This window comes from Echiichthys vipera, assembly GCF_963691815.1.
Source record: "Echiichthys vipera genome assembly, chromosome: 6".
In the NCBI taxonomy this organism is placed as follows: domain Eukaryota; kingdom Metazoa; phylum Chordata; class Actinopteri; order Perciformes; family Trachinidae; genus Echiichthys; species Echiichthys vipera.
Window position 1 is genome coordinate 15,502,300 of NC_139831.1, and position 20,683 is coordinate 15,522,982.

Below are 20,683 nucleotides of genomic sequence, written 5' to 3' on the forward strand. Positions count from 1 at the left end.
TGTGGATTTGTAATCTGGATATGCAATTATGAATAAATATAGTTTTTGTAACAGCTTTCAACGTCCCACAAGTCTCTTTTATCATTTTACACCTCTAGAGTGCAGCATTGTTTGTGTTCCCTGCTATGATTGTGACTCAGGTTTACTCATACTGTAGCACTGTAGGGGGACTCTTGAGGAAACCGGGGGAAATTCCTTGCATTGTTCCTCTTTCCAACCCTGCCCACACAAAACTATTGTTTATCAGGATCTGGTTTGGCTTCGGTTTCAACCAAAAATATATCAAGTCTGACAAATATCAAACACTAATATGCAGGCTTAAAAGTAGAATAATTACTGGAGTATCAAGAGAAAACACAAAGTCTGACACTTAAGTTAGAGTTACAATAATGCAGTGATCCCTAAATAGTTCAGCGGTCAAGCATGATTCATATAAATCATGTGAGGCTGTTTGCCCTCAGTCTATTTTCTGAACATGCGGAGGATGTGATGGTCCCTGATTGTGGTTTTTATGTGCCAATAGTTTTATTATCATGTTGGTGTGGAATGCTGTCGTTTCTACTTCCCCAAGAAATGCAGCTTCCTCTCAGGCCATTGTTCTTGGGCAATCAATGAAATGACATCAGTGTGTGTATATGTGAGGGAGAGGGAGCAACAGACGGAAATCAATGGGAGGAGAGAGGAGGCGATGGGAGGTCGCCTATTTATTCTACTACTGCAATAAAATTTAAATCCCCTCCACTCTGCTTTTATAGTCATAGGCTCATGTCCGTGTCCGTGTGGGTTTTTAATCTTCATTCCCGGTCCGGCTACTGAATAACTGTCTTCAAACTTGTGACTAAAAACACCTGTATGAGAAGAGGAATTCTGCGTGCGCCGTGTTTACGGTAAAGCCGCCTGTTGACCCCGCCCTCTCTTTGATAGAAAACTCGGTGATGTCTCTCCGTCTTTAACGAGCTTGACCCAGAACCCAGGGAAGGAGGGGAAAAGAGGGGAGAAAACACACTAAAAACGGAATAGTCTGGGGGCAGGCTTTTCCACGAGCAAGGTGAGTTATTTCATAAATGTTAGCAGACGGTTGATACACCGTGGGGCCGCGGTTTTTGTCCCCCCCGCACAGATAGTGGGTGCACTGCAGCGTTGGCAAGGAGTGGTCACAGCAACACGACTCCCTTTGGCTAATGTGAGCTAACAATGCTAACGTTAAAAGTTCGAACCGTGACCCGCGGTTCCCTTGGTTACCGTCCACAGTTGTTCTATCTCATTCAAAAAAAAACATTGATACCAACGGCTTCAACTGAAAATAAGGTCTTTGCTTTACAATGCCGCTTCACCAAATACACGCTAACTAACTGCTAAGCTGCGGTTGCTATGCTACCGCTAGCCTGGCCGTTGGCTGGTTGATATGCTAACGCTAGCCTGGCCGTTGGTTGGCACGGCTTGCAGTCGTCGTCGGTTATTGTGATGCTAACGTAGCAAGACAGCCAAACCAGGTCATGCTGGTGCCGACTGAGCGAGCATTATGACCCAACTGTGCGGATTTTGATCTCCAACATTGCTATTTATCTGGGCAACCACCGAGTAAAACTCATCGGTGCTCAAATACACGAGTCTTTTGTTCGTGAGAGTCATTTTATACCCACGTCGTTATTGTTTCTGCAGCTCGGCTCTGCCCTATATTTGCTAGGGTTATATTTCAAATCAGTTCACGACAATTTATGGGTTTTTTACTAGAACAGATAAATGCTAAAGGAGAGGGTTTGGACTTGAACGGGGAATTCAAAGTGTCATGACAACGTGACGACCAGGTTGGTTAACAACACTGAAGTGGAGGCAGACTGTTTTTATCAGTTTAAGCAGATAAGTAGATTTCCACCGCACCTCGATGGTTATCGTTGGTAATGAGCACACGGAGTGAAGAAGAATGTAGTTTTTAAGGCAATGCAAGTTTATTTGCATAACCCTTTCAACTAAGAGGTAATTAAAAAAAATCAAATATTAAAAGCATTGGGAAGATGACATTCAGATAAAGATAATTTCAAAAAATAGCAAATCAAATAAAAGATTAACCCAAGAATATCAAAGTAATTGCAGTTACAGGGCAGTGTAAGCAGTTAATGCATCGTTTTGTTTACTAAAAGGCAGCCGCAAACAGAAAAGTCTTTAGTCTTGTTTCAAAAGAGAGTTGCAGGAGATCTGAAGTTTTCTTGAAGTTTGTCCCAGATATCTGGTGCATAAATAGTGAACGCGGCCTCTCCGTGTTTAGTTTCAACTTTTGGGGACACAAAGCAGACATTTCCCAGGGGATCTGAGAGGTCTGGATGGTTTGCAGCAAAGCAGAAGATTGAAATGTATTTTGGCCCTAAACCATTCAGTGCTTTGTAAACCAACAGTAGTATTTTGAAATCAATTTGAGGTAACTCTAAACCTTGCAACTTGTTTGTCAGCACATGTATACGTTGAGCCTGTTTTGTGTATTTGATTCTGTCTTAAAAGGGTGGTGGTCCTCCCAGTTGTAGTCTGTCGCGCGGGCTGGGCTTTTTAAGTTTGTCCGCTTGTGAACCTGTCGGGTGGGTCCTGTGTGAACATGTTGCGGTAGGAAAATGGCTTGGGTGGGGATAACTGTCAGGTTTAGTGTGAACAAATAAACTACCTTTTTCCCTTGTAAACATTCAAGCACGCATATATTGCTCTGTAGGTAAGAGCCATCCCTGTGGGCTTTAGGACTGTCCTGGTTAGATGTTTGTACAGTATGTGTGTAGGTATCATTACTGAGTCAGTGCTGCAGGTGCCACCACTAATAACACCATGTGTGACTGTGAAAACCCATGTATCAGCCTTTCCGGGCTACTCGTCTCCAAGTCATTGTCTGATTGTTGATGCGTGAACCAAGCACCTACTGCACTTGTGTCTGCTCTCTTGAGGTGTGCAGGTTAATCCACAAAGGGCCTAACCTGTGTGTGTGTCTAAGTATGTGTGTGTGTGTGCACGTTAACAACGTGTGTATTTGTTAGGAGGTAAGTGGATTAGCGGGCTAAAGCTTCAATCCCATTACAAGCCCCGCTCAGTTCAAACCATCACTGACGTATCAGCTAACTGTTAGTGACCATTACCCTGAGATACGTGAACAGATGTGCTCTTTGACGGTGAATGTGTTGTTTCAGGAAGAGCTTTTGCTTCTGATGGCAGGTGTAGGCGCTTATTGCATCAACTAGAGTTTCATTAAGTTGACAAAGGTGGCATTGTTGGTTACATGTGCGTATGATCACAAATGTCTTCTGACAGGGTCGGGTGAGTCATGCTGACCGATGGATGCAGAATCAGATGGAGATATGTGACTTATTGGTTTGTAAGGGCTCGATCACATGTTTGAGGGATGTTTGTATGTTGTTAACCTCAAGGCACTGTGCTTGACATTTTGATCATATAACCTTTTATCTGTGCACTCTTCTTTCCTTCCCTTTTTTTAAAAAACCTTTGTGCTTAACTGTTGATATTAACTTTTACAGGTTTTATCATGCATGTGTACTGAATGCATGTTTACTGTGTAGATTATGTCCTTGATTTAATGTCAGAAAATAATGAAAAATCACAATTTCTTAGTTTAAAGTGACGTCTTGCTTGCTTTTTGTTTAAACAGCCAAAAAAAGCCAAAGATAATCCATCAACCCTTCACATTTGAGATATTAGGACCAGTGAATGTCATATTTTTACTTGGAAAAATTAATTGTGTGATTCATCAGTTGTCAAAATAGATTTGACCTGTCAGTTGATTTATTGTTTCAGCTCCTTAAAGAAAAAGGATTCAGCAGTTAGACAATGGGAGCAAACCAAAATGTAATAACTTATTATAAAAAAAGATATGAAAATGTGATTATTTGGCCACACGTTCACAAAGATTGCTTCTGAAAGCAGAACAGAAAATTGTAGATGCTGAACAATATTTAATAAAAAAAGAAGGGGGAAGTGGTTTGTGGTCGTGTGATCAACATATTGACCATGGGGGATTTTCACCGCAAAAACTTCCTCAAACCATCAGGTGGTTTATTAAAGTGTACATCCTATAGGCTTTCATGGTTTTGTGTGCAAGCGGTTCTGTTGAGGAATATGTTTTTTGTTGAGCTTAAGTATCCGCCGCGTCCATTTACTCATCTCTGATGTCGAATCCATAACATCCTGTTACTCAGGAAGTGGGTTAGAGGGGAAAGGGGAGGGGAGTGGCAATTGGACAGGACCGATTGTTTGCATTGTTCAAGGAAACTCGCCGCTGTCAAGGCCAAAACTAACAGCTGTGAAAGGGGGAAGAACATAAGTCACAAGTCACAACTGGGTAAAGAGCGACATCAACTCCACCCCCTCCAGACACATACAAACACAGATGCACGCACACTCAAATGTGTCCGATAATATCCTCCTCGCTCTCCAACTATTTTCACACTTGCGTTCATTCACTTGGTTGCACAAACCACTTATTGTTCCGCCAACCTCCTGGACAGCTGCAAATTCCCCCCTGACTGTGGTTAAAACACAAACCCACACATACAAATCACATTCCCAAGAACACTTGCCAAGAAATATCAATCACAGTTTATAATTTATCTTGCATGGATGACAGTTGCGCTCATTAGTGAAATACGATAGCGTGTAGCATGTTAATGATGACTTTTTTTGCTCCAACTGAGATAAGACATGGAGTGAGGCAGTGTTTGCGCATGGCATAGTAGTATGGAAAGATGCTAGAGGAGAAGAGATTGAAATAAATAGTTTGTCTTTCTGTGTTTTGGGCAATTACGACCAGTGAATTAGCCTTTAAGTGCTGCTCCTGCGACAGTATGGTAAACACAGGTTCTCTATTAGCCAGTGTCCTGCTAAGGGTGTCCTACAGTGGATGAGTGGGTGGGCTCCTGTGCTGAATTGGCAGGAGACAATGCTAGGAATGCAAGATTAGCTTTTATCTTTTATTCAGCACTCCTTTCCTTATCTGTACCCCCCTCTTTCACCCAGCTTAACCTCTCACTCTGGTGTGTTTTCCACTGCCCGTCTTTTGCCCTGTTTTATTTGTTTGCAGCTCTAACTCTGTTTTTCTCTGTCTGTTGTGGATAGTATCAGCCCAGTCCTGGCTATGACCATATATAGGCATGTGTGGTACAAGACATTGGTGTGTGATTTGCTCAGGTGGGAGGTTATAGCTCTGGGGCGCCACAGCCACTAAGCAAAGGAGTGAGCGAGTGTGACATCATGTCTTCCTGACAGTCAGCTCTGTCCCATGCAAATCCTGGTTTTGGTTCTGACAAATTTATTTATTGTTGTGAAATAAGCATCAGCCACTCCTCGTTTTCTCATCAGGCCATCCCACTTTCCTCCCCTTTTTCCCACACTTGTCACACCCTGAGCTGTTTAAAAGGATAAAGCACCGAGTCATATATATCTGTGTCTGTGTTAGTCATTTATTTAACAGACATACAGAAACGGACGCAGCCTCTCCAAGCTTCATTTACCAGCTAAGGGTGTCATAATAGTCTATTTATCAAACAGTGATATCGTCTCTGCCTTTCTTTTTCTTTCATTCTTGTGTGCACAATCTGATGTAGGAGAAACAGTGAGTCATTTGTTAAATCTGTCTTCTTGAACTCATTACACATATGCTTGATAACACTACCTGTCTTACACACAAACACCTGCTGCCTGAAATGAAAATGCAGGTCCCTGTTTGTTGCCCAAATCCCTGTGGACAGAAGAGTATGTCAGTGCATGTTGGAGAGACAGAGAAAGGCATTGAGAAACAGAAATTTGGTCACCCCTCCTCTACCTTGTCCAACCGGTCAGACAGGTGTGTGTGTGTGGCAATGCCTGTGTTTATTCACCTTTCAAACTAGGGCTGACGGGGAGACGGGTTGCTGCAGCAGAGGGTGTTTCAACAGATAAGGGTCTCATGAGTCTCCACTTGTTTGGCTCCGGTACAACAATGTCTTTCTCTCAGAGCACAGCCAAGATAACAGAGACGTAGGGGGAGGGATAAAAGGCAGTTAAGTTAAGAGAACAAGAGTAGAGGACTGACAGTTAGGCCAGCAGAGGTAGATGAAGACTGATGAGAGAGGAAAAGCTGGAAGAAAAACTAAACCAAAAAGACATGGTCAAGGAGGAGAAAAAACTGAGTTGAAAAGAGAACATCTCTTTTTGCTGACGGTCGATGTTCTCTAGTCCAAGTAGATCTGCAGGTTGGTCAACTTCCCACAGCTCGCTGCCGTACACAAGCCAAATGTTGAGTAAATACAGGGTGTGTCCAAAGGCTGAAGCTACTGTGTCTCTTGCTGTGTTTTTTTATCTGCTCACAAAGCAAACACAACCCTGTTGACACACTTGTACGGTATTCTCACTATGTTGCTGTTTTTCAAACCAAGGTGCCTTCATTCTTGACTAAAATATTTCTCTGTTTCTCTTTATTATTCTCCTGCCTCCACCTCTCTCTCTTTCTCTCTGCAGTCCATTCCTCACTGTTTCTGGGCTTGGTGGTTTGGTGACCTTCTTCTACCCATGAGCAACTAGAGCTCAGCCTCTGACCTTGGCGTGATCTCTCACCTCTACTACCAAACCACACCCACAGGTGAAGGTGTGTAATTCTGATATATATTTTTCTTTTCTGAAGTGAGCTTTGACAGTGTGTTTATGTTACTTGTATGCGACTTTCCTTTTGATTGAATGTGGTGTGTCGTGGTGTTGAGCGTCCTCCAAAAAGAGCGCCTCTCTCCATTTGAAACAGGCCTCACCGCCTGTTTGTTCACTGACTGTATTTTTCATCACCATAATTGGTGGTTTAATTCTCAATTCATGAGTACAAGTATGGAATAAACATTTGTCCCATGCTCTTTTCACTCACATTAGTTGTACATCCATGAAATAAACATGTATGTATGCATGTAAGCGATACTCATTCTTTAAAAATATGGAAAGAAATGAATGATGAGTGATTCCTTTTTAAAAGGAAGTGTGATTGTAGCGTTTTGGTAAAGCATCAATGCTGTTTTTCTTTTCAAAGTCTAGGTTTATCCAAAATCTCTGTTCGTTCAGTTTGTATTTAGTATTTTCTGGTGTGTGGTGTCTGAGACGTTGAAAAACCCAGAGGGCTCCTCTGTGCATGCCCAGAGTGGCAATAACAGTATTGATCTTTCTGCACGGGGTTGGTGATATTGACCAATGTAATGTTGAAATGACTATCTCTATATTATCATGATCAATTTGTTGCAATATTAATGATTATTGCAATAACCAGGTTTTACAGCCTTTCCTCCCTCCTTATCACTACCCTCCTCCTGCAGCGTTTGTCTCATTGTGTCTTCTGTCCACCAGAAATGTACAGTTTCTCATCTCATATGAATTATGCTTTTAATGGCAAATTGTAGTAGTTTATTATTCTGCTGTGTTTTCTTTTAACATGGCACCAGCCAGGAAAGATTTCAGGTATTCCAAAAGTAAGCTTGAGATTTGAGCAGCCAACTATTAAGTCTCTGTTAGGGTGAAAAAACTTGAATGAATGAGTCATTACACCCTGGCAGGCTTTCAAAGGAGTAGACGTTGTACACAAGAACTCAGTTTAGTTGTGGATGTTTTCATGTCTGAGTTTCAGCCAGACATGTCTTCACAGTTTTGCTGTGTTTTCATTATTGAGTTCCAAGAAAGTGTTGTGCAATCCCAACGGTGCAAATTTTAAGAAGTCACCAAACAATGCAGATACAACACATATCCTGCTACTTAAAAGCCTGAAAAATCCTGCATTCACTGCATCTTGCTATACTTTATATGGAGAGGTGTGTCTGTGTTTTTGTTAGACTCCCCCTGTGCTGTGGTGTGTAAGAGGCTGAATGGATGTCTGTAACGCCCCCATCTCTCCCCTTGGGGTTGTGTAGTGTGTATGGAGCAGTGTGAGAGCGCAGCGGCTCTGCTGGAGTCGGTCAGGGAGCAGGAGGTGCAGTTTGAACAGCTGACCCGGGCGCTGGAGGAGGAGAGGAGGAGAGTGGGCCTCCCTGCCACCAGCCCCTCGGCCCTGGGTCGCCCCCTCCCTCACACACAGGTAACACTCCCCAAACATCCCCATCCAGAGTCTGTGGTAGGCGAGCACAGCCACCATCCTTCACTTGCCATCCAATCCATGGGTCATAATTTTCTCCATCCATCATTCATCCCTTCTCTGCCTCCGCCTGCCTCCTCTCCACCAGCGCTCAGCCAGTCCCTGTATGTTTGACCGTCATTGACCGTCTTTCTTAATTGATTCTGTGTCAAGTCCCTCTGTCTTTCAGCCCTCATCTGCCGACAAATCAGTCGGTCTTTCCTGCACGTAGTCCCACTACTTTCAACATGCCCGAGATGGTCATCATCACACATTTTCTGCATGCCTTCACTGTCACCCACCGGAAACACACTGACACACATATACACCTTTTGTCGGCCCCTGCTGTGGAATCTCAGTTATTTTCCTCTCTGTTCCAGCATGTCGTGTTATGGAGCACGGTCATCTGTCGTGCATGTGTCTCATAGTCCTGCATCTAGTGTGGTTTCTTGTTCATCGTGATGGATTTGGTCTTATTTTATTTTCATTTAAATCCTTTATCAAGCACTTTAATCCATTACTTCTGTTGTTCCTGCCATAGACTAAGCATTCTTATGCATGCAGTTCTCTTTTGTGTGTTAAACATCCATGCCATGTAAGCTGCTTTATGATTTTGTGTAAGAAAATCACTGGTATTTGTTGTATTTCTGCTACATTATATCAGCCTTGTGTGTTAGGTTGGGCGATAGATTGAAAAGTACCATCAGGTTAATGTGTCTGCCATCAATGTTTTGACATAGCCTTCAGATGTACATCTAATTCATTTTTTGTTATCAATTAATGTGCAGATTACTTTCTTGATTTCAACCAACATATTCATATAACTATTACTTTTCACAGGGGACTGTAATTATTCACATTCATGCAGTCAGAACTGAGCAGGATTTACATCTGTCAATTATGGAATTTAATTTATTTATGGTCTTCACATCAATGTGATACTCTACATTGATTGCCACGGTATTTAATTTGTCTGGCGAACTAAAAACCTATTTTATGTTCAGTTTCTTAATTGATTTCCGTCAAATGTACTTTATTATGATATAGATCTGTTTTGTAGAGGAGTTGGAGATGAGCTTTCCTGAGTTTTAAGGCTCTCACTCTGCTTTTAGAGCAGAGTTATTTGCCTAGACGAGACTTTGGAGCCTGCAGGTTAGAGAGAGCAGTTAAATCAGAGCCACAGAGTCATATTCACAGGTTAACGTTTAAGCACATTTTCCAGCATGTTTGGCATTGTACACTTCTGTTCCTAAATATTTTCCTTCCATTAAGGGCTTACTGACCTAGATTAGATTTTATGTTTTGTCTCTGTGAATCCTTGAAAGTGACTTATTTGATTAGTGTGTGGCAGCTGGAGGATGAAGGCTAAGAGAGCAAGAATCTGTGTTTTTGGCCTTGTGCTAACTGTACATCTTATGTTTCTAAAAATAATGCTGATGAAGATACTCTTGCTTTGCCAGACTTGCAGTCTGAGCATTTCTCCAAGACCATGACAGAGTTTTGGTAAATGAGCTGGTATTATGAGAAGGTCCAGCTGTGGAGGAAGTGTGCCCTTGTACACTTGCACTTCTCATTTACTTAAGTAAATGGGAAGTGCCTCCTTGTGGACATAATCTAAAGTGCATTATGACATACTACTGCAAATGAAGTGGGAGGGTATATATACTATAATATTAGTGTGTCTTTATAATATATACTGAAACTGATCATCACCCTGGGTAGTGAAACATTTGCTGGGAAAAATGTCCAAAGTATCTCAATCACTGTGTCACAATGTGATTCAGCTTGAGGCCATTGCTGATAACTGAGGCATTTACTGTACATGAGTGTTACTCAGGGTTGGGTAGAAGGAATCAAAGTTATACAGTGTGACAGTCATTGGTTATGTAACAGAATACAGCAGGAAGAAGCGGGGTGTGAGGATGAGTGGCTGCACTCCAAAATGTCCTCCCTCATGTCTGGCAGCCCATAAACACGCAGAGACAGTTTGGTCAGCAGTGAATTTGCTCTAGCAGCAGTAACATCATCTGGGAGGTTGTAAGAAAGTAGACAACACTGACTACTGGGAGTCACTTTCACGTGTTGTTTTCAGCTAAATTCTGTTTTAAATGTATATTTCACATTGGTGTCTTTCTCTTTCATCCCAGAACGGGCGTTTAGGGGATGCAGACATAGAACGGCTGAAACTGACCGACTCATACTTAAACGGCGCACAGGTATGTGTTTGTATACAATGTGTTTACAAAGTGTGTCTACACATTTTGTTTTAAATCGACCTTTGTTTGTATGATCCAATATTGATTAATAAAATCCAGATATCGATCTTTTAACCCTAAGAGACCTATGTAAGCTCCGGCACTCTCTGACACATTTGTCTTTCACGCAATAGTAGCAGGCTCTGTTTTAAACTTTTAAAGTCAGTGAATATATTCATGTCATGAAACTAGATTACCTAAGGCCTCCATTGTTATCAACCATGTCATGCTAGTTTTTTGGGAAGGGGGCTTAACAATGCTCCAAAATTAGGCTTGATTTTGGCAAGGGAAAATGGACATGGCCATTTTCCTTCCACCACACGCTCTGCACTAAAGAAAGCACTTGTACATTTTTTTCCCTCAGGTCACTCAATATTCACTGACTGTAGAGTCTGTTGAGTTGCACTTTACTGTGTTGACTGCTCTAGTGTGTCATGTTAAATAAAAAGTGCATTAATGTAACTGCTTTTGGGTCATTCCCAAATCTAATCGAATCCAGTTGAGAAATCAATGTTGACACCCAGCCATCATATGAATGGCAGTAAGTGCCAGTGATTCTTTTTTTTTTTTTTTAATATATAAATGTGTGGTGTGCCTCTACGTTACAGTACAGAATGGTGGACCCTGCACACGGTGCTCTAGATGAGAGCTACACACCAGAGGATGACTCCCAGGAAGTACACTCAGTCTTCTCTGAAGAGGGCACCACACGGCGGCCAGACAATGGCGTAAGTGATTTCTGACACATGCACCATGCTCATCAAGCTTATGCAAAAATCAAGTTGACAGTAAAAATGTGTATTCTTTTGAATTTAGTTGTATGGAAGCAAATGTTGAGCTATATACCCAAAGATTTCACACCACTTAATTATTCTTTACCATAAACGTATAGTAAAACATAACTCCCCATCTCACTTTCCCTCAGATGAAGAAACCAATTTCGCGCACAGTCCTGCCCTCTGACTCCATGTCTATTGACGGCGGTTTGTCGGTGTCTGGTATGGGCGGCTACAGCGCCACACTTGACCGTCCTTACAGGCAGGCTGTACCAGCAGACTACCCCACGGCCACAGTGCCCAGAAACTACCACTATGCCTCTGTAGGGGGTTACGATGACTACCGTGGAGGCCCACCATCAGAAGCATACACTAGCCTCAGCAGGGGCTCGCACATGGACGACCGCTACAGGTACAAGACCCCGCCTTAGAGGATCGCTGTGAACGCTGTTTATACATTGGGAAACACGTTGTCTTTAAGCCACACTAACTGTAGGTTTTGGTTTCATGAGTGTACACAAAAGTACAATTCCCTGCTCTGCTTTATCAACATAATGTGTCACATTCGTCTGTTACATGCAAACTCTGTGATTCAAAAGGTTAATGAATTCATGCTCTTTCTATGTTTGAACCATTTAAACCAGGATTTTATCTGTCACTGTTAAATCCCCGAACATTGTTGTTAAGACAAGAACTGGAACTGTAAGTCATTACACAGAATAACACCAAACTAAACACAGAGTTGTTATTTCAGTTCCTTTTTAAAAATGGTCACTAGAATATTTACCTTAACAAATTAACCAATATTTAGGACATGGTGGTTTAACTTGGTTTAACTTTTATGTATTTCCTTTTATATTTTCATTGTTTAGGAAATTTGAATAGAACAACCTTAGAGAGTTGAAAATCAACACTCAATAACATACTGTTTTATATATATATACACACACACACACACACACACACACACTGTTACTGTAGACAGACGTTCCTACATCGACTCCAAAGTCACAAAATGTCAGACCTGCTTTTAACCCTGTTCAGAATCAGCGCGGTGAAGCGAGATAACACACGTTTTCTTGTTTTCGGTTAGAAATTAATCCCACATCACTGTCTTTCTGAAAGGGGGATCACTCAGGACAGGATCTCACTGTAACAACTCTGTTCACTCCTCTCATTCCCTTCATCCCCCAGGCCAGTTGACGGCTACCGGACCCTGGACTCTGGCTACCGGGCCCCAAGCCGCCAGCAGCTCGACCCGTATGCAGCACAGCCCCAGGTGAGCCGAGGAATGAGGGCCCTGGGCTCAGCTTTGGAGGTGCGGTATGGCCACGGTCACTACGGTCTGGAGGATGACCAACGCAGTGTGGGATATGATGACTATGGCATGGGGCCTCCACCCATGCACCCTGGTGGCTATGGCACCATGCCACGCCTAGGGCCTGGCCCCGGGGGTATGGACAGACGAAGACTAAGGTAAAACACAAGAAGCATTGCTGTCATATCACACTTCAATCAGACCGTGTGAGCAATATACCACACTCTCTGCTGAGCTAATGTGAGAGATTTAAGTTTTTCCTTCAGGCACACCTAACAAATGCTTCTCTATCATCTCCTTCTGCAACACGCAGGAGCTGTGAGGATACTTTGGATGGTGACGTGGTAGGAGTTGACCCTTATGCCTGGGGTGTTCCCATTCCGATGGAGAGAGGGAGTATGGCTTCACTGGACAGCACACTGAGGAAGGCTCCTCCTGGTTCATGGAGACAGCCAGAGCTGCCGGAGGTCATCGCCATGTTGAACTACCGTCTAGACCCTGTCAAGACCAATGCTGCCGCGTTCCTCCAGCATCTCACATTTAGAAACGATAAGGTGAAACAATGGTCTCATTAAAGTGCAGAATGACAAGATTTAACAAATGTTTATCTCTTATATTGTGGCTATTTGGAAATTCCTTGAAGAAAGCTCGATCATTTTGTGTGTGTGTGTGTGTGTGTGTGTTTCTGTAGGTTAAGTCGGAGGTGCGTCGCCTGAAGGGCATCCCAGCCTTGGTGTCACTGTTGGACCACCCCAGCAAGGATGTGCACCACTCTGCCTGCGGAGCACTAAAGAACATTTCATATGGGCGAGACCAAGACAATAAGATTGCCATCAAGAATTGCGATGGAGTACCCGCTCTGGTCAGGTTACTGAGAAAAACCCACGACCAGGACCTCACTGACACTATCACAGGTATCAACATCATATGATGCTTGAGTAGATCATTAGTGTTGAGTATACACCTTGTTATAAGTTGTAGCCCTTTGTTCTCATGTATCACTAGAGCATTCAGACACACACATAGGATTGGTTTGCTCATAACAACGTCCAAAACACGCTTGTCCAAATATTCATAAAACAAAAAAGAAGAAAACAAGTTATTCAATCCAATGTAGTTGAGAAAAAAGGTCTTGTTGGTTATGTTACTTTTTCAAAGGCCAAACTGTCTGTTCTATTGCAGTGATAGTAACAGTATTTATTATATTGTCCCAGGCACCTTGTGGAACCTGTCATCCCACGACTCAGTGAAGATGGAGATTGTGGACCACGCCCTGCACGCCCTAGCTGACGAGGTGGTTGTTCCTCACTCCGGCTGGGAGCGAGGTAGCAATGGAGGAGAGGAGAGCTGCAAACCTCGCCATCTGGAGTGGGAAACCGCCTTGACCAACACTGCTGGCTGCCTTAGGTACACAAAGAGGCAATCAATGGATTGAAAGCAGAGAAAATCAAAGGAGAACTAGAGCCTATTTTGAGAAGGAAACGTGCAATTATGTGCTTAAACCTCTCCCTCTGTCCAACAGGAATGTGAGTTCGGAGCGCAGCGAGGCCAGGCGAAAGCTGAGAGAGTGCACAGGATTGGTGGATTCACTCATGTACATTGTCCAGTCACAGATTAACCGCAAAGATGTGGATAACAAGGTACCTTGTTAGCTAAAGTCAGATGACAGATTTTGTCTTTTGAAATAAAAGCACCCCTCTTCCTCGGTCTCCATCTTTTGATCATTTCTTCCACTTCTCTTCCTGCAGTTGGTGGAGAACTGTGTCTGTCTCCTGAGGAATCTTTCCTATCACGTTCACCGCGAAGTCCCCGGGAGCGAACGCTACGCAGAGAGCGCGCCCGTCAACCAGGGGCCGGCCCCCGCTAACAAAGGTGGCTGCTTTGGCTCTCGAAAGGGCAAAGGTCAGTCAGTGTCAGACAGCTCAGAGTTTCACTGTGCTCATGAGATTTGCTGTTGAAAGATGGCTAGCTGCTGGTGGCTTTGAGCGTTTCGGTGGCGGATGCACCTGTCGCTGTTTTTCACACTCTACCACTGTTTCCCTCCTCTCTCTCCTCCCTCCTTCCTCTGACCTTGCCCCCCAATCTTTCTTCCAACCCTCTCTTCCTCGTTCCTCTCTCTGCCATGTTTAGATGAGTGGTTTTCAAAAGGTAAGATTCTCCTCTTGGTGTTGGTGAACTTTTGAAACTATTGGCCACTCTGTCATCACTCATTTTACTAACGCAGATTAATACTTCGCTAGAGAAAATAAGAATGTCAAATAATGTTGAATTCACATCCAGTTCTCATGAGCATGATCACCTGATGTCACGCAAAGGACATTGCATGTTCACAGTGCTTGTTCCACTGGTTGCATGGTCACATTTCATATAACAGTGTGCCAGAGTAAAGGCTCATCTTGACCTGCTTCATATAATCGATGTTATTTCTTCAGCTCAATCTTTCATGCTGTCTTCTTTTTTTTTTATTTGATTTGTTGCTGCAGGAAAGAAGGATGGAGACGATGGGAGTGCAGATCAGGTCGACATTCCAAAAAGGACAACTCCTGCCAAAGGTACGTCTCTCGTCCTTTCAAATCATTTATAATGTAATTAATCAGGTGAATAATTGATCAGTCTTCAAGGTAGCATGTTTATATACTAAAGTATGAATCCCCTTGAGTCCCATTTAGCACTCTGTCCTGCTGTCAAGGTTTGCTCCTGCTAAACTTAAACAAGATAATATTTTAAAATATGTGGTTCTGCACCTGTTTTCAATGGATATCTGCATTAACTTTTGAACCATTCTGTGAAGGGCTTTCGGGGAAAACCAGCTAAAAACATTAATAGTTCATTTTAATTATTTTCCTGCATTTTACACTCAAATGATCTACGTTCTGAACTAGTGGACATAAGTATGTTTTTATGCTTTGAAATATTTAGAATGGTCTCTATATAAGGTGATTAAAATATATATGTTTATCAGAGTTCAGGCTTAGTTTGAACAATTTTAAAGGTTTAGCTGGTGTAAGTCATTTTGGGTATAGGCTGTTGTCCAAGAAAGTTTGTCAAACTGTAAATGTAAACTAACACCTCTCTCTCTCTGTCTGTCTGTCTCTCTCTTCAGGTTATGAGCTGTTGTTCCAACCAGAGGTGGTTCGTGTTTACACATCGCTGCTCAGAGAGAGTAAGAACCCCTCTGTGCTTGAGGCTGCTGCCGGTGCCATCCAGAACCTGTGTGCCGGCCGATGGACTGTTAGTACCATTTCTTAACAAACAAACTGCTGTTGAAAAAAAATGGGAACGTTATTAGTAATGTTTTCAGCTGAAATCTCAGAGTGAATGAGCATTTTGGGCCTATTGATGTCAATTTAATCTGATTAGTCAGTTGTGAGGTCCATGATGTTGTAAGTTTTGTAAAGTTAGTGGAATTAAACTGCTGTTAATACAAATTATAGTCATTGCTCCCTCTCTATCTGTTTGCTTTTCAGTATGGTCGATATATCAGGGCCACCGTGCGTCTGGAGAAGGGTCTTCCCATGATGGCAGAGCTACTTGCTCATGGTAATGACCGCGTGGTTCGGGCGATGTCCGGAGCCTTGAGGAACCTCTCAATCGACAACCGTAACTGCCAACTGCTCGGTATGGATCTTGTATTGTGCATCCACATGAGCTACAAAGTACTCAGTTATTCTCAAAGAGTATAACTTTAACTTATATTATAAATGCAATATACAATGCACTGCGGCAAGTTTTCAGACTTGAATTTTTGATGTTTACATCTCTATTGATGATAGATTTTCTAACTCACTGCGTGTCTCCTGCAGGTTTGCACGCAGTGCCTCACCTTGTGGCCAACCTGCCTGGAGGCCAGAGTCAGTCTGGTCGCACTCTGTCAGAGGAGACAGTGGTGTCTGTACTGAGCACGCTCACAGAGGTGCTAGGCAACAGTGTGGAGGCAGCAAAAACCCTCCGAGCCTCGCAGGGCATTGAGAGGCTGGTGCTGATCAACAAGGACGGGTAAGTCTGCACAGATAGCTGAGCTTTCAGTTTGTTTTCTGGTGCTTTCATTTTAGAATGCTGGGGATTGGAATTAATACGATTTTAGTGATATGTGCTTGTGTGTGAACAAAGTGTAGATGGAATGAAAGTATTTGTACAGTCTTTGATTTCATTTAGTTTTTTGAGCTGGGATCGGCTCCAGTCCCCCGCGACCCTGACAGGGACAAGCGGTTGAAGATGAATTAATGAATGAATGAATGATTGGTTGATCACACATTTCTAAAGTAAAATAGTTCTTGGATGTATGAACATATCTCTGCGTATCCTACAGCAAACGCTCAGAGCGTGAGGTGAGGGGGGCCGGCCAGGTGCTGCAGCTCATCTGGGCGCACAAAGAGCTGCGCAAGCCTCTTGAAAAAGACGGCTGGAAGAAGACAGACTTCATGGTCAACCTCAGCGCCGCAACCACCACCAACGGCCCGAGCACCCGGGCTAACGGCACATATGAAGACAGCACCACACCACTGCTGGACAGAGGTCAGTGTGCAAGTTATCATTTATTGTATAACATTTCGAAAGTGTTTAAACCCTATATTTAAAAAATGGAAAAAGAAAAGTTCTGAAAGTTCAGTTTTAACTTGTGACTCTGTTTTGCTTCCTCTCAGGGGAAAAGAGGGACATGATTCCACTAAATGACCTTGGCCCCGGTTAGTAGATTTATCATCATGCTTTTTTTCATCAGGACACATTAGTCAGGATCACGGTGAGATGTCATGTGGTTTCATATTCTCATATTTTGTCCTATTTCCTCAGAGGCCTACTCTACACTGGACCAGAGGGAGAGGAGACACACTCTGGATGAAACCACAGACACTTTACCGGTACTTTAAATCTTTCCTCACGCACATTCACATGTCATGTCATGTTGGATTGCTCACTGAACTACACTAACCCCTAATCTCACCTTTTTATGAATATTTCCGGACTTTTAACCTTTTCCTTTGGTAGCATTTACAATTACTGACATTTTTCTTTTTTCACACTCACTTCCTCTTCCTCTTTTCTCTCTCTTTCTCTGGTTATCTCTCAGCGAGGGGTGTATGGGGGCAGAAAGGGCTCCTTGCCCCTGTTGGACTCCTACGATGGTTAGCCCTCCCCCCTCCCCTCTACCCCCTCTGCATGTAACAGCATGGTATGTCCAACTCGCCTCTTGTCCTGCATGGACTCTGAGCTCTGTTCCTTTTGTCTCTTGTAACTTCAGACCCTCAGTGAAACATGCTCTGTCTAGAGTGGTGTTCTGAAACAGTAGTTGAGGTTTACCGTACCGATATTTAACTATTCAAAGCCCTGCTATGATGTGTACATGCTGGTATAGTATGCTGCAAGGTGCTCCTTGTGCATTGTGGTCTATGCAGTCCTTCAGCGCGGAGATAACCATAGCTGATCAATAAGATTTAAATCCTCAGAATAAAAACTGTTATTTGTGCAGTAGTGTCGTCACAAGACCATAACTTTGACTGTGATACTAACAACTGCTAATTTTAGTTTAAAAAAACAAAACTTCTTCAACGTATTCCTTATTTACTCCTTAAAGCAGCGTTGTACTGCCAGAGTGGTAGTGCATTGTAGTGTACTACAGTACAGTGTTGCAGTGTTGGGACTCAGATGAATTTTTGGACTTAAGTCCAGGATCCAAGAACTCAGCAGCTGCTGAATCTTTTGTCACCTGTTATCTGGGATTTATGTTTCAGTGCACTCGTGTGGCTCTGCAGGGTATTACAACAACATATGTGCCAGAAAATGTACCAATTTAATGGATTCGATTTATTATTATTTTTGCCCGCAATTCAGTATCTTCATGTGTCCTCAATACTTGAGAATAAGTATTAAACAAGAAAAAATATGAGAAAAATTATAAACTTGTTGGAAGACTTGCTGAAGAAATAATCCATTATTTATTACTTGTTACTTTTATAAAATTGATTATATATTAAAACGTGTTATTATGACTGCGCTACTGTGCAGTGTGCCATACTTTTACAACGTACTGAGTCTTTGTGTTGCCTCCGTGTTTATCCTGTAAATTACCCACATTTAATTTTTTGGGTTCACATTTTGCCTCAAGTTTTAATCGACATTTTTCTCTCCTGTTCCTCCAGAAAAACTGATAGTGTGCATCACCCAGACTGGGCCGTCCCTGCCCTACCACTGCTACTGAGGAGAGAAGATCCAGATGCACAGACTCTCTCCCTCTTGTCTCCCCGCTCCTCTCCTCTCCTCTCTTTCTCTCTCTATCACTACACAGATGGGATTAGAAGACGAGGGTTGGCATCCAAAGAAAGTGGCCGTGTTGCAGGCAAAACATTTCGCGCAACACACGCGTACAGATACATACACACGTACTTTTTATTCATTCAATTGTAGCAAGAGAAATGTATTCAGTTTTTAAATTATAACTCACCTGTAAAGGCAATCACCTTTGTTGACAATCATTTTAATTCTGGTGTTGTCATCCTGCTTGTTTTTATTTTTTCTTGCTGTTGTCAACATTTCGGTCAACATCCTGATGATGAATTTGTACGTAGACTTATATGTAGGGTATATACTGTATATAAAAAGAAAAGGGGATGACTGCGTTAGTTTTGGCTCATTAATTTAAAATCGTCCCTTTGCTGGGATTGTCAGGAGGTTTGGGCCGACAGACTGACGGCCTTGTAGATTGCGAATATTGTTTATATAGGAGTTATTTTCCTGTCTAGAGTTATTTTCTCTTGGTTGGGATGAGCACAGGTGTAGACAAGAAAAGGGTAGGTGTGTGTGTATATTTGTCATACAGTCGGCCTGTGACCGCGTGTGTGTGTGTGTGTGTGTGTGTGTGTGTGTGTGTATGGAAAATGAATATGGACCTTGGAGTGTGTGTGTGTGAGTGTGTGTGTGTGTGTGTGTGTGTGTGTGTGTGTGTGTGTGCGCGTGTGCGTGCACGGACCAGCCCCATAAGACCACGCGTTGATTATTTCATCCTTTCATGTTGTCTCTCGTTTTACGGTGTGCTCCTACACCTGTGACAAAGCTGTTTTTGTTTTGTTGGGTTTTATGCACCAACTGCCTCTTTTTGTGTTTGATACCTTTTTCTCTTTCCTTTTTTTTCTCACTCCATCTGCAGAAAACGTTTTTTCAATCTGAGCTGCTCTGTTTAGACTTTTCCAACGAGACCAGTACAACACATACACTACTAAACCACTACAACATTTTGACCATTCCTGGGTTAGACACAACCTACGCGAACAGTTTGTTCTTCTTAAGAAAAACACTTCAGGAGGGTCTCTTTGGAATAGCTATCTCCTCTAATTCTTTTTTTTTTTTTCTTTAAATCACTACTTGCTGTTTTATTTTGCAATATAATCGTTCATATTGGCATCTTCGGTGTGCCGTTCTACAGACAAACAAACAAACAAGGGAGACTTCTTCACTCAGAGGAAACCTGGGAGAGATACTGACGTCTAATTTTGGAGGTGGACAAAAAGCACATTTTAGTCCATTAGTTTTTACAATTTTTTGTTGTATTTTTTCCACTCTGTGTCAGATTTGTTTGTATTTTATTTTGGTTTGTATGTATGGGAGCGGTGGGTGAGAGCATTATGCAATTTGTTTAACTTTTTAGTCCCAGTTTTACTCCTGAGTTGTTTTTAAGGCAAAAGAGACCAATCATCTTTGTGTTGTTTTTTTACTCTCCACAGTATATTTGTAATGTTGCCTATCCATGTAAAAATATGATGTACCATTCATACCTGCCTTGGCTCTGAGAAGTTGCTTTTTTCAGTAAAGTATGTAACTGGTAATACTGTTGTTTTTTATAAATAAAGATCTTTTCTTAGACAATAAACTTGTGATCGATGTTGCTGTGTGGTGTGGTGAGGTGAGGAAGGACTGCTGTATCATGTAGATAAACGTGTCTAATTAAAGACAGCCAGTCTGTTAGGCTGGGTAATTTCATCCCTTCACTCTTGTTGAGGCAAAAGGCAAACATGCAGACTTGACACTATGTCAGATATTCACTCTCTCACATCAATGTGCTCCATTTTTGATGCTCTAAATGTCATCTGTCACCAGACCATTTTTAAACTCACTACAAACACATTCATCTCCCAACTTAAGACTCCAAACTGTGGCCAGGTTCATATCTGTGTAAAGCCGGTTAACTTTCAAACACGGCGTACACCTCAGCGCAGCTAAAGACCGTTAAGTGTTGACG

At 42.5% G+C, this 20,683-nt stretch overlaps 1 protein-coding gene across 6 annotated transcripts; it reads left to right on the forward strand.

The window, feature by feature from the left end:
- The first annotated feature begins 904 nt into the window (after positions 1-904).
- LOC310948171 (catenin delta-1-like) lies at positions 905-20,314 on the forward strand. Of its 6 annotated transcripts, XM_083915207.1 has the most exons (22): positions 905-1,048; positions 6,484-6,610; positions 7,905-8,068; positions 10,252-10,320; positions 10,968-11,087; positions 11,285-11,547; positions 12,330-12,611; positions 12,767-13,007; positions 13,145-13,367; positions 13,668-13,860; positions 13,976-14,093; positions 14,202-14,355; positions 14,584-14,601; positions 14,937-15,005; positions 15,557-15,684; positions 15,921-16,071; positions 16,257-16,449; positions 16,763-16,968; positions 17,097-17,138; positions 17,245-17,312; positions 17,522-17,623; positions 18,591-20,314. In XM_083915207.1, exons 3-21 carry the CDS (start codon positions 7,910-7,912, stop codon positions 17,579-17,581), a joined length of 2,757 nt encoding a protein of 918 aa, XP_083771333.1. In that variant the 5' UTR covers positions 905-1,048; positions 6,484-6,610; positions 7,905-7,909; the 3' UTR covers positions 17,582-17,623; positions 18,591-20,314. The 6 variants fall into 6 exon arrangements, with proteins under 6 accessions (XP_083771333.1, XP_083771335.1, XP_083771334.1 ...); XM_083915209.1 differs by lacking the exon at positions 17,522-17,623; XM_083915208.1 differs by lacking the exon at positions 14,584-14,601.
- The last annotated feature ends 369 nt before the right edge of the window (positions 20,315-20,683 follow it).